At 42.7% G+C, this 15,000-nt stretch overlaps 1 protein-coding gene across 15 annotated transcripts in view; it reads left to right on the plus strand.

Annotated features, from left to right (window-relative positions):
• The window catches only part of LOC129813630 (muscleblind-like protein 1), a 108,623-nt gene that overhangs the window by 73,374 nt on the left and 20,249 nt on the right, over positions 1–15,000 (plus strand). For 11 of the 15 annotated variants that reach the window (XM_055865986.1, XM_055865984.1, XM_055865996.1 and 8 more), the window contains 5 exons: positions 9,470–9,640; positions 11,513–11,563; positions 11,790–11,996; positions 12,364–12,603; positions 13,761–13,814. In XM_055865986.1, the coding sequence (XP_055721961.1) occupies positions 9,470–9,640; positions 11,513–11,563; positions 11,790–11,996; positions 12,364–12,603; positions 13,761–13,814 (723 nt within the window). The remainder of the gene's footprint in view (positions 1–9,469; positions 9,641–11,512; positions 11,564–11,789; positions 11,997–12,363; positions 12,604–13,760; positions 13,815–15,000) is intronic. The other 4 variants (XM_055865992.1, XM_055865994.1, XM_055865990.1 and 1 more) reach the window with 1 other exon arrangement.

Raw genomic sequence — 15,000 nt, forward strand, 5'->3', positions numbered from 1 at the left:
ATCATGTAGTAACCAAAAAAGTGTTAAACAAATCAAAATCTATTTTATATTTGAGATTCTTCAAAGTAGCCACCCTTTGCCTTGATGACAGCTTTGCACACTCTTGGTATTCTCTCAACCAGCTTCATGAGGTAGTCACCTGGAATGCTTTTCAATTAACAGGTGTGCCTTCTTAAAAGTCAATTTGTTAGCTGCTTTTCCTTCACTCTGCTGTCTGACTCATCCCAAAGCATCTCAACTTGGTTGAGGTCGGGGGACTGTGGAGGCCAGGTAATCTGATGCAGCACTCCATCACTCTCCTTCTTGGTCAAATAGCCCTTACACAGCCTGGAGGTGTGTTGGGTCATTGTCCTGTTGAAAAACTAATGATAGTCCCAAGCAGATGGGATGGCGTATCGCTGCAGAATGCTGTGGTAGCCATGCTGGTTAAGTGTGCCTTGAATTCTAAATAAATAACAGACGATTTCAGCAGCAAAGCACCATAACACCTCCACCTCCATGCTTTACTGTTGGGAACCACACATGTGAAGATCATCCGTTCACCTACTCTGGGTCTCAGACCAAAGGACAGATTTCCACCAGTCTAATGTCCATTGCTTGTGTTTCTTGGCCCAAGCAAATCTCTTCTTATTATTGGTGTCCTTTAGTAGTGGTTTCTTTGCAGTAATTCGACCCTGAAGGCCTGATTCACACAGTCTCCTCTGAACAGTTGATGTTGAGATGTGTCTGTTACTTGAACTCTGTGAAGCATTTATTTGGGCTGCAATTTTTGAGGCTGGCAACTCTAATGAACTTATCCTCTGCAGCAGAGGTAACTCTGTGTCTTCCTTTCCTGTGGCGGTCCTCTTGAGAGCCAGTTTCATCATAGCACTTGATGGTTTTTGCGACTGCACTTTAAATTTTCCGTATTGACTGACCTTCATGTCATTTCTCTTTGCTTATTTGAGCTGTTCTTGCCATAATATGGACTTGGTCTTTTACCAAATAGGGCTATCTTCTGTATAAATATATAAAATACATTTAGATTTACTTAAGACTTTTTTGGTTACTACATGATTCCATATGTGTAATTTCATAGTTTTGACATCTTCACTATTATTCTATAATGTAGAAGATAGTATAAATAAAGAAAAAGCCTTGAATGAGTCGATGTCATAAAACTTTGACCGGTAGTGTATGTGCCATATTTGTGTGTAAGGATGGAGTAGGGGGAAATGAGAGAAACACGTCTTCCTATGTGTATTAGCGTGTGTGTGTGTGTGTGTGTGTGTGTGTGTGTGTGTGTGTGTGTGTGTGTGTGTGTGTGTGTGTCTCCAGTGCATTACATTGTATTGGAGTCACAGTCTTGTTAGTGTCCCAGTAGCTCTGCGTTTGTAGTCTGCTGTGTTGTGATCAGCCATATCTCTGTTCTCTGTCCCAGTGACTTCTGGCCAACCGTATTGGGAGGTCAAAGCTTCCTGTCCTCAGACACTGTGAAAGGAGTTCTCCACCAGTCAAGCTGAGAGACTGTGATGGGGTCTGCTGGTTGGTCTCTCTACATAAACACAGCCCTTATCAGGAGTCTTGTGTTTGGATTATGCACGTAGACGTGTGTGTGTGTGTGTGTGTGTGTGTGTGTGTGTGTGTGTGTGTGTGTGTGTGTGTGTGTGTGTGTGTGTGTGTGTGTGTGTGTGTGTGTGTGTGTGTGTGTGTGTGTGTGTGTGTGTGTGTGTGTGTGTGTGTGTGGGGTGGGTGGGTGGGTGTTTTGAAGGGTGTGGGGATTAGATGACTCAGTGCTAACATCCCAGGTGTCTAAAAGCTTGTCGCTGGTTCTGTTCTCTGTCTAGACACGCACACACAAACACACACACACACAAAAACACACAAACTCAGAGCTCCTCAACACTCCATCCTCTTGCCTTGACAGGAAGGGATGTGGCTCCTCCCAGCATTCTTTGCAGGCTGATTCATTGTTTGCTTCAATCCCACTGTGACAAAGTATGGTGTGTGTCTGCACTTGCCAATCACCCTGCTTCGTTTAACAGCAAATAAGAGCATTGTCTCTCATTCTGAGGAGAGAATGAAGGAGAGATGAATGTAGGAGGGAAAATATTCAGCTGGAACGGCTGCAGTGTCCCCACACCTATTCTCTGTCTCTCACATCTAGAATGACACAGCAAAATACTCTACTTGCAAATAGACCAAATTATTATAAACCACTTATGTCTCTTAACATATTTGGAGCTGAATAGTCACCTTTGGGAGACATGGCACTTTAGAGAAGTGGAATAAGGCTTGTTTAGAGCAGTGGAATGATGCTTGTTTAGAGCAGTGGAATAAGGCTTGTTTATAGCAGTGGAATGAGGCTTGTTTAGAGGTGGAATGAGGCTTGTTTAGAGGTGGAATAAGGCTTGTTTAGAGCAGTGGAATAAGGCTTGTTTAGAGAAGTGGAATAAGGCTTGTTTAGAGAAGTGGAATAAGGCTTGTTTAGAGCAGTGGAATGAGGCTTGTTTAGAGCATTGGAATGAGGCTTGTTTAGAGAAGTGGAATAAGGCTTGTTTAGAGCAGTGGAATAAGGCTTGTTTATAGCAGTGGAATGAGGCTTGTTTAGAGCAGTGGAATGAGGCTTGTTTAGAGAAGTGGAATAAGGCTTGTTTAGAGGTGGAATGAGGCTTGTTTAGAGCAGTGGAATGAGGCTTGTTTAGAGCAGTGGAATAAGGCTTGTTTAGAGCAGTGGGATGAGGCTTGTGTAGAGAAGTGGAATAAGGATTATTTGGAGCAGTGGAATAAGGCTTGTTTAGAGCAGTGGCATAAGACTTGTTTAGAGAAGTGGAATAAGGCTTGTTTAGAGCAGTGGAATGAGGCTTGTTTAGAGCAGTGGAATGAGGCTTGTTTAGAGAAGTGGAATAAGGCTTGTTTAGAGGTGGAATAAGGCTTGTTTAGAGCAGTGGAATGAGGCTTGTTTAGAGCAGTGGAATAAGGCTTGTTTAGAGCAGTGGAATAAGGCTTGTTTAGAGAAGTGGAATAAGGCTTGTTTAGAGCAGTGGAATAAGGCTTGTTTTTCAACAGCAGAGGAAAGCGAGACCTCAGACTTGCCAGGCTATATTTAAAAGACTATTCTTATGAAACAGCTGTATAATCCAGCTGCTTGTCATAATGTGGGTCTCATTGTATTAAAGGTACACTAATTATACGTTACATCAGAGACAGATATAAGGAACCATTGTATATAGATGTACAGGATATTTTAATGAAGACAATGTAATTGTTGTAGAGTGCCTTGCTTTTCCTCTGCTTATTGAATAGTGGTTATATGCCTTTAAATCTATGGTGTTTCATTTCTGACTTCCCTGTATGCAACAATTCTTAATAATTGTCTCTGCCTGTATGTATCTGTGAGCATCAGGGAGCAAGCATGGATTCTAGGAATTACGATGTTGTTAGGGCTGGGATTATTCTGTTGTTAGGGCCGGGATTATTCTGTTGTTAGGGCCGGGATTATTCTGTTGTTAGGGTCAGGATTCTTCTGTTGTTAGGGCTGGGATTCTTCTGTTGTTAGGGCTGAGATTCTTCTGTTGTTAGGGCTGAGATTCTTCTGTTGTTAAGGCTGGGATTCTTCTGTTGTTAGGGCTGGGATTCTTCTGTTGTTAGGGCTCGGATTCTTCTGTTGTTAGGGCCGGGATTCTTCTCTCTCTCTCTCTCTCTCTCTCTCTCTCTCTCTCTCTCTCTCTCTCTCTCTCTCTCTAACCATCCCCCTCCCACCCACTCACCCTCTCGCTCCCCCCCCCCCAATTCAATTAAATTCTCTCTCTCCCTCTCCCTCTGACCATCACTACAGACTTGTCATGCAGCAGGTTCTAGCGTTTCACTGACGCAGGTTTATGCTTCAGTACGTGACTCACTTTGTCTGTCCCCTTCCCAGCTTCCACAGGCTGACGTTTCACTATTCAAAATGGCAGCCTGCTTTAGCCACTGTTTTGATTTAAAGTTTCAAGTTGTATTCATCGTATGTACAGGATACACATGGTTTACACCATCCAATGAAATGCTTACTTGCAGATTCCGTCTCGTCAATACAACAACAATAAGAACTAATAAAAGAAAAGAATATGAACATAAAGTAAATGGCTCAGTAGAATAGAGGGCTGCAAGTTTCCTAGTACGGGGGTTGGCTGTCGTCACACACGACCTCCCTCGGCAAATGCCACAGCTGTAAATCCAAGGTGGGACGGATGGGGTCAGGTGGGGTGAGCGCAATGCGAACCCTCAAGGCCTGTTAACTACTCTGGCCCCTTCCCTTGCCCCCCTGCATGCCAGTCTCTGGCTAGTAGAGATGCAGCTCTGTTTCAGAACCCCCTTATCTGTGTCAGAATGATTAGGAATGTCAGTTCAGCTCATGGAGACTTGAGTTTATGGTTAGTAGCATTGAGTGTGCTTAGTTTTGCTCAGTTTTAGAACTTATTTTCAGAACCTCTTTCAAAATAAGCTTGGCATAGTCTCACTCTGAGTTTCTGACTCACTGTGTTTGCACTTTGGCCAGTTAGTCCATTAGTCCAGTCTAAGAGCTGCGTTGAGGCTTCAATATGGCCTCTCTTTTAACCTCTGTCAAAATGTTTACAGTCATAACTCCTGTTAGGTTGGTGGTGTTACCATTGCATAGAGTATCCCGTCTGCCTTGCATGCACCATTTAGCTTGAAAGAGTAAAATTGTTGAGGCTTTCAACCGTTTACATGTTAGTCGTTTAGCTGTGTCTCCTTTCTAATTCAGGTTAGCAGTGATAGGACTTAGCAACAGTGATTTAACAAGCTAGCCAGTCATACAGCAGACTGCTGAGGCAGGGACCATGATTTGACCCAGTTGTTCACATTTCTGTGTCTCAAGTTTCAACAAGTCAGATGTCTGTGTAGACGTCTGCTTGTAACAGACACTGTCCATGAGGCATAAAGCACATGCGTGCGTGCGCGCACACACACCACACACACACACACACACACACACACACACACACACACACACACACACACACACACACACACACACACACACACACACACACACACACACACACACACCACAACACACACGTACACACGTACACACACACACACACACACACGCACACGCACACGCACACGCACACGCACACGCACACGCACACGCACACGCACACACACACACACACACACACACACACACACACACACACACACACACACACACACACACACACACACACACTATACCGAGGCATAACGGCTCCTGTTGTTGTTGTGAATGACTCATCCCTTACAAAAAAAGCACATAAAAAAATGATGTGAAAAGAACAAAGGGGGGAAAAACACATGTGAACAAATCACATGTGAAAAACAGATGTGTGAAGTTTCACATGGATTTTTCAAGTACATTTTTCACATGACTCAGACACGTGGTATTAGAACCCGGGTCTCACATGGAATGGGTTGTATATACTTATATGTACATATTCTCATTCCCCCCTTTAGATTTGTGTGTATTAGTTATTTGTTGGGGAATTGTTAGATTACTTGTTAGATATTACTGCACTGTCGGAACTAGAAGCACAAGCATTTCACTACACTTGCATTAACATCTGCTAACCATGTGTATGTGACCAATAAAATTTGATTTAATTTGATTTGAAGCCAACATCTTGACCATTCGATCAAGTCACAGGCGGGGCTACATCATCATGTGACCATGAGCAATCATGACCGACTCATTCCCTCCATACTTTCCCGTGTTCATTTCCTCCATACTTTCCCGTGTTAATTCCCTCCATACTTTCCCGTGTTAATTTCCTCCATACTTTCCCGTGTTCATTTCCTCCATACTTTCCCGTGTTCATTTCCTCCATACTTTCCCGTGTTCAATCCCTCCATACTTTCCCGTGTTCATTCCCTCCATACTTTCCCGTGTTAATTTCCTCCATACTTTCCCGTGTTCATTCCCTCCATACTTTCCCGTGTTAATTTCCTCCACACTTTCCCGTGTTAATTTCCTCCATACTTTCCCGTGTTCATTTCCTCCACACTTTCCCGTGTTAATTCCCTCCATACTTTCCCGTGTTCATTTCCACCATACTTTCCTCCTTTTCACATTTTAAGGTCAACTGAGGCTGTCAAATGATTCAAATTCATAATTTGCTCAGAGCTGTAATGTAAGATTTTTACACAAAAAGCATTACAAGTATATTGACGTCTTCATTTTGTCCAAAGTAACGGTTAGCAAAATCAGGTCAACTCAAAGGCAACTTGTTTTGACATTGCGTTGTTTTTTTTAGCTTCATGGATTTTGGATATTTTCAGTGTATTGTGCACTAAAATTACAAAAGGTTAACTGGAGTTAACTGATTAACTCTGACACGGAACCCAAACCGGCTGTGCGCGTGCACCATCGTGTGACATCGTGTGACATCGTGTATACATTTATGTTGTCTCCCCACACCAAACGCGATCACGACACGCAGGTTAAAATGTCAAAACAAACTCTTAACCAATGACATTAATTTGGGGACAGGTCGAAAAGCATTACACATGAATGACAATTTAGCTAGTTAGCTTTTACTTTATATCTAATTTGTCCTATTTAGTTAGCTTGCACTTTATAGCTAATGTGTCCTATTTAGCTAGCTTGCTGTTGCTAGCTAATTTGTCCTGAGATATAAACATTGAGTTGTTATTTTACCTGATATGCACAAGGTCCTCTACTCCACCAATGAATCCACACATAAAACGGCCAACCTAATCATTTCTAGTCATCTCTCCTTCTTCCAGGCTTTTTCATCTTTGAACTTATATGGTGATCGGCATCTAAACTTTCATAGTACTACCACGACGACCGGCAACACAGTTCGTCTTTCAATCACCCACGTGGGTATAACCAATGAGGAGATGGCACGTGGGTACCTGCTTCTATAAACCAATGAGGAGATGGGAGAGGCACTTTCAGCGCGATCTGCGTCAGAAATAGAAAGGAGTTCTATTTTAGCCCATGGCATCGCAGACGCTCGTTAGCGCGCGCGAGCAGTGTGTGTGCAATAATTGAATAACATTGATTTCTACATTTATTTTGCGACGCTCGCGCACGTGACGTGTCCAGTCTGGTCAGCATGTGACAGCGCAAATTGTAACATGTTAAACAGGATTAATAAGGAGACCCAGAGCACTAGCTTCTCTGTTCTTTTCACTGGGCTTCTTCCAACGGTCACTGGCCAACATATGATGACGAGAGGCATGCGCCTGCAGCACTAACACTCCAAACGGATGGCTCAGAAACAATAAATCATTATTTTTAACACACTTGAATAGTTATACTCAGATAGGCTAAGTTGCCTTTTTACAGTACGGCATTACAGAATTTGCAATTCCACATGTGGAAATATTGATATTGCAACATGTTAACACCACCTTTACGCATGTGAGAAGAATAACACTATTTCACCACCAAATGTGAATTTATAATTCCACATGTGGAGTTTTCTTACATGTGAAACTGCAAATAAGATTTTCGCATGTGATTGATTTTCATATGTGATTGATTTTCACATGTTAACTTGCAATTCCACATGTGAAAGTGAGATTTCCTGCAAATTTCACATATTCTTTTCTTCTCACATGTGAAAAGGGGGTGTTATCATGTGAACTATAAGTTTAATACATGTGCAAATATGGTTTCACATGTGAAATTTAAGCTCAACATGTGAAACTGCAAATTCTTCCTGCCTGTATCTGAGTGGGGAAACTTCTGAGGGTGCATCTCAATTGTCTAATGTGGTTTCCTCTCCTTATCTAATTTCCTTCATCTGCACTGACCAGAAAACACAGGATGAACGCAATATGGGTTATGATACACAAGGAACTGGCTTCCTTTCACCTGTCCAAGTGTTTCTGGTCAGTGCCAATGAAGGGAAGGAGAATAAAAGATCTAACCACATTAGACTAATGGAGGTCTTGGAATTATGACGTGGAATTGTCTGCATTTCGGTCAAAATTTTGTTATGGACATATATTCTGTACCATATTCTCTGCCTATATACAACTCTAAATAACCCCAATTCATGTTGTTAAGTTAAAAAGAATACGAGATGATAAAATAAATTGCTTACACCATTCAAACCATTGAGGGTTTGCAACTTTAAAGCCAACCATCTCAGATAGAACCTTTAGAAATCTAAGGTCCCGTATTGAGATACACCCAGGCGGCAGGACAGACAGACACAGCCCATGGAATTTCATGTAAATAAATACATTTATGTAAATAGATATCAATGTAAAAGACAGGCCTATGTGTGTCTGGCACCTGTTACATGATCATGACTCCAGTGTGTGTGAGTGCCTGTGTGTGTGTGCGTGTGTCACACTTGAAGTATCCTGACCCCAGTCCTCCAGGATTTCTGCTACTGCACCCTTCCTTCTTGGCGCGATTTGTATTGACAGCAGACAGCATAGACCGTCTCTCTTAGTTAGTTCATCAACTCTTGGCACGAGTGTTTTGAAGTTTCACTTCATATTGTGATGCGATATCTCTGTATCATATGAATGTGTTGTGTTTATACTTCCTGTCAGACAGGTAGCCTAGCTGGATATCTGGGAGGTAGTCCCACAGGGCCACAGAGACCCTCTTCTGAGCTGAACACACCCATGTATGCAGACTCGAAGACAAACAGACACTGACACACAGACGCAGACAGACACAGACACACAGACACATAGACAAACAGACACACAGACACACAGATGCAGACACACAGACACACAGATGCAGACACACAGACACACAGACACAGACACCCAGACACAGACACCCAGACACAGACACACAGACACAGACACACATATGCAGACACACAGACACACAGACACACAGATGCAGACACAGACAAACAGACACACAGACACACAGACACAGACACACAGACACAGATGCAGACACACATTTTTCTCCCATAGGGCAGAGCAGAAAAAGAGAGCCCTTAACAATTAGCAAGTGCCAGGCTTAGTCCAGACCTGGGTGAAGCAGGGTTAGGGGTGTGCAGCTATAAACAGCTCCACACACACACACGCACACACACACACACACACACACACACACACACACACACACACACACACACACACACACACACACACACACACACACACACACACACACACACACACACACACACACACACACACACACACACACACATGGTTGTCAGCTGACTGTGTGTGTGTTTACAGGACATGTCTCGGATGTTGACTAGCAGAGGGAACCATAATAAATCACCAGGTCACCTCAGGACATGATCTCATACTGCAGATTATACATGTTTTATAAATATGGAATTAAATGATACCATGGATTATGGGTATCTATCTATCTTCTGTCTGTTGTTGTCGTACATGTTTTACTGTCAAAGTAATGCCAGTGCTGTCTGAATCTGAGTCAACTTTCACCTAATTTACTCTCTTCCTGTCCCCCCCTCCTCAGGGCCGTTGTTCCAGGGAGAATTGTAAGTACCTCCATCCTCCTGGTCACCTGAAGACCCAGCTGGAGATCAACGGCAGGAACAATCTGATCCAACAGAAGAACATGGCCATGTTGGCCCAGCAGATGCAGCTCGCCAACGCCATGATGCCTGGCACACAGCTTCAGCCTATGGTGAGACAACACACACACACACTCATGTACAGTACATGTATGTCTTACACACACACACACAGACACAGACAAAAACACACACACACACACAAACACACACATACATGCATACACACACATATACACACACATACACACACACACACACACACACACACACACACACACACACACACACACACACACACACACACACACACACACACACACACACACACACACACACACACACACACACACACACACACACACACACACACACACACATACATACGCACACGCAAACACACACACATACACACATGAGTGTAATAGAATGGAACTGAACTGTGAGTGTAATAGAATGGAACTGAACTGTGAGTGTAATAGAATGGAACTGAACTGTGAGTGAAATAGAATGGAACTGAACTGTGAGTGTAATAGAATGGAACTGAACTGTGAGTGTAATAGAATGGAACTGAACTGTGAGTGTAATAGAATGGAACTGAACTGTGAGTGAAATAGAATGGAACTGAACTGTGAGTGTAATAGAATGGAACTGAACTGTGAGTGAAATAGAATGGAACTGAACTGTGAGTGTAATAGAATGGAACTGAACTGTGAGTGTAATAGAATGGAACTGAACTGTGAGTGTAATAGAATGGAACTGAACTGTGAGTGTAATAGAATGGAACTGAACTGTGAGTGTAATAGAATGGAACTGAACTGTGAGTGTAATAGAATGGAACTGAACTGTAAGTGTAATAGAATGGAACTGAACTGTGAGTGTAATAGAATGGAACTGAACTGTGAGTGAAATAGAATGGAACTGAACTGTGAGTGTAATAGAATGGAACTGAACTGTGAGTGTAATAGAATGGAACTGAACTGTGAGTGTAATAGAATGGAACTGAACTGTGAGTGTAATAGAATGGAACTGAACTGTGAGTGTAATAGAATGGAACTGAACTGTGAGTGAAATAGAATGGAACTGAACTGTGAGTGTAATAGAATGGAACTGAACTGTGAGTGAAATAGAATGGAACTGAACTGTGAGTGTAATAGAATGGAACTGAACTGTGAGTGTAATAGAATGGAACTGAACTGTGAGTGTAATAGAATGGAACTGAACTGTGAGTGAAATAGAATGGAACTGAACTGTGAGTGTAATAGAATGGAACTGAACTGTGAGTGAAATAGAATGGAACTGAACTGTGAGTGTAATAGAATGGAACTGAACTGTGAGTGTAATAGAATGGAACTGAACTGTGAGTGTAATAGAATGGAACTGAACTGTGAGTGTAATAGAATGGAACTGAACTGTGAGTGTAATAGAATGGAACTGTACTGTGAGTGTAATAGAATGGAACTGTACTGTGAGTGTAATAGAATGGAACTGAACTGTGAGTGTAATAGAATGGAACTGAACTGTGAGTGAAATAGAATGGAACTGAACTGTGAGTGTAATAGAATGGAACTGAACTGTGAGTGAAATAGAATGGAACTGAACTGTGAGTGTAATAGAATGGAACTGAACTGTGAGTGTAATAGAATGGAACTGAACTGTGAGTGTAATAGAATGGAACTGAACTGTGAGTGTAATAGAATGGAACTGAACTGTGAGTGTAATAGAATGGAACTGAACTGTGAGTGTAATAGAATGGAACTGAACTGTGAGTGTAATAGAATGGAACTGAACTGTGAGTGAAATAGAATGGAACTGAACTGTGAGTGTAATAGAATGAAACTGAACTGTGAGTGTAATAGAATGGAACTGAACTGTGAGTGTAATAGAATGGAACTGAACTGTGAGTGAAATAGAATGGAACTGAACTGTGAGTGAATACCAGAACCTGAAACCCCTCTTCATTTCCTCAACCTTTACCAATCCAGGTGAATCTCTATGACCTGGTCCAAGACAGCAACAGGTTCAGCTTACACCAAGTAAGGCAGCACCACATTACAGGACAACACTTACAATAGTCTGCGTCTCAAAGGTCACCCTATTCCCTATATAGTGCAGTGCTTCTGAGCATGCAGAGTCCTAAAGCAATGCATCACATAGGGAATAGGGGGTCAGTTAACTGTTGAACTAAGTACATTTAATATTTGACCTACCAGGAAGTATAACTTCTCACCTTTGACCTTTGTCTCTCTCTGCCCCTGACAGCCTATGTTCCCCATGGCGCCAGGCCTGGCCACCAATGCCAGCGCTGCGGCTTTCAACCCGTACCTGGGCCCGGTGTCACCCGGACTGATGCAGCAAGAGATCATGCCTAGCCCACAGGTCCTCATGGCAGGCCACCCCAACCATGGACAGGTCCCCAACGCTGCTGCCGCGGCCGCACAGAAACTCATGAGGACAGACAGACTGGAGGTGAGAGATACAGACAGACGGATGGACGGGCAGACAGATACACACGCACGCACATACACCCCGCTCCAGCAGCCACAGAAACCCTGTACTGACCCAAGAACACAACATGCTGTGTTAACATAAAGCCTCTGCTGCCCTCTGCTGCCCTACAAATGCTGCCTTCTACTGCCTTACAAATGCCATGTCCAACACACCGATGACCCTGCTCAATGTCTGCTCAACATCTGCTCTGTGCATATCTGTGTAACTGAGTTTGACAGCCCTGGTTTATGGCATCTGATATGTCATGATTATGACGGCGTTATGAAGCCCTTGTGGCAGAAGGTTAAACTGATCCGTTATGTTCACATCTCTCGCCTCTCACCAGGTGTGTCGTGAGTACCAGCGTGGTAACTGCTCCCGGGGGGAGAACGACTGTCGCTTCTCCCACCCCTCCGACAGCACCATGATAGACACCAACGACAACACGGTCACCGTGTGTATGGACTACATCAAGGGCCGCTGCTCCAGGGAGAAGTGCAAGTACTTCCACCCTCCGGCCCACCTGCAGGCCAAGATCAAGGCCGCCCAGCACCAGGTCAACCAGGCCACCGCCGCTGCAGCCATGGTGAGTAATCCGCCATCTTAGATCCTCTTGGTAACAGTTGCATAGTGGGAATTAGGAAAACACACTCAGTAGGATGAAGCTGCCCCTAGACACGGGTCTTAGGATTGGGGAGGGTAAACTGATCCTAGATCTGTGTCTGTGGGTAACTTCTCCATTATACTAAAGGTCCCTTCTGGCTGGTTGCATTAACTGATAAAATAACAGACGTTTAGCTGGACTGACTGATTGTATCTGTAACTATGTCAGTGGGCGCGTCTTCACCTGCACAGCTTCCTGTTGATATTCAATGTATTCAATGTGCTTATCTGACTGCAGTCTAAGTCTAATATAACAATGGTCCTCCTCTCTAGTTGGACATCCACAGCTAAACTAGCACTGTTCACTTGTGTGTTGTTCTTAGTATTTGCCATGCTTTGTTTGTATGAGGAACAATAACAAGCCTTGCGGTGTATAGTCATAGTAATGTGACAATGACTATGACACGTACAGTAAAAGAGTGTATTGCTATTTTATGATTGAATGACCCTACTGGTCACACGTTAAACAAACTGTAGCTCATTTTGCTTAATAAAGGCCTCTTAAACCCTTTTAAAATGTACATGTAAATCTAAGGCCTACATAGATTTATAATAATTTATAAACAAATGTCACACTATATAAAGGTGATATAACAGGTCCTGACATCTGATGTGGTATGAACCCAATATTACCCTTTATAAAATAGGACATTTGCTCATAAATGCTTTGTGCCATTTATGTCGGCCTTATAAAGGGTTTATGAAGGAATCATAAGTTATAGTTTATTTAAAGTGTGACCATATCGCTCAATGCCCAGTGTTTTTAAAGTAATGACAGTGAACAGTTCCTTTTGTTTGTGTTTCCATCTTTCACAGTATTTGACTTAGCTAGATACTAATTGAACTGTACTGTACTTGTCAGCCGTAGTACTGTAGTGTCCACACACTGTGCATGTTCTAGTTCTGTAATCCCCTTGTATACTGCATTCCAATGATTTGTTTTTTTATTTGTTTTGTTTTTTCTCACCTACCCAAACTGCACTGCTGCCCCCATGATACACCTCTGCTTGCTGGTTTATGTTAATGCGCTTGAACCCCATTGGCCCATTGCCATCATGTGCTCGCTGCCTGCTAATTAAGACTCAGTCGGCTGTCAAATCACTGAAGCGACCCCTCGACGCAACCTTTGACCTGGTACTATGACCTTTCACCTTTTAGCTTGGCATGTGGCTTTGTTGTCGTAGTGCAATGTCTTAACCCAGATATAGCTACTTTAATTGGTTCTTGTTTGTTATCTTTCCTCCGGTTGCTATATCTGTCATTATTTCCTGTGATAAACTGATTGTGGCTTCCTTCCCAGCTTGGACTGAATTGACCATCTCCACCATGTTTGCGATTAAAAACCCACCTCCCAAACAAACATCAATTGGACATTTGGATATGGAAATCTGTACAAAGGGCCACAATCAATTCATCACCTATATCTTATGTGAACAGCAGAAGAAGGGAGTTAGGGAGTGTAGCTTTTAACAGTAGAAGAAGAGAATTAGGGAGTGTAGCTTTTAACAGTAGAAGAAGAGAGTTAGGGAGTGTAGCTTTTAACAGTAGAAGAAGAGAGTCAGGGAGTGTAGCTTTTAACAGTAGAAGAAGAGAGTCAGGGAGTGTAGCTTTTAACAGTAGAAGAAGAGAGTCAGGGAGTGTAGCTTTTAACAGTAGAAGAAGAGAGTCAGGGAGTGTAGCTTTTAACAGTAGAAGAAGAGAGTCAGGGAGTGTAGCTTTTAACAGTAGAAGAAGAGAGTTAGGGAGTGTAGCTTTTAACAGTAGAAGAAGAGAGTCAGGGAGTGTAGCTTTTAACAGTAGAAGAAGAGAGTTAGGGAGTGTAGCTTTTAACAGTAGAAGAAGAGAGTCAGGGAGTGTAGCTTTTAACAGTAGAAGAAGAGAGTCAGAGAGTGTAGCTTTTAACAGTAGAAGAAGAGAGTCAGGGAGTGTAGCTTTTAACAGTAGAAGAAGAGAGTTAGGGAGTGTAGCTTTTAACAGTAGAAGAAAAGAGTTAGGGACTGTAGCTTTTAACAGTAGAAGAAGAGAGTCAGGGAGTGTAGCTTTTAACAGTAGAAGAAGAGAGTCAGGGAGTGTAGCTTTTAACAGTAGAAGAAGAGAGTCAGGGAGTGTAGCTTTTAACAGTAGAAGAAGAGAGTTAGGGAGTGTAGCTTTTAACAGTAGAAGAAGAGAGTTAAGGAGTGTAGCTTTTAACAGTACATTTAAAGGGTGGCATGGCACAAGTTTATGTTCAATGTTCAATTGTAATTAGTTGTATGTATGTTTGTACAGTATGTTTGCATGTATGTGTTCCTAGTGCATGTCTAAATGAGTGGGATGGGAT

This window comes from Salvelinus fontinalis, chromosome 17, assembly GCF_029448725.1.
Source record: "Salvelinus fontinalis isolate EN_2023a chromosome 17, ASM2944872v1, whole genome shotgun sequence".
In the NCBI taxonomy this organism is placed as follows: Eukaryota; Metazoa; Chordata; class Actinopteri; order Salmoniformes; family Salmonidae; genus Salvelinus; species Salvelinus fontinalis.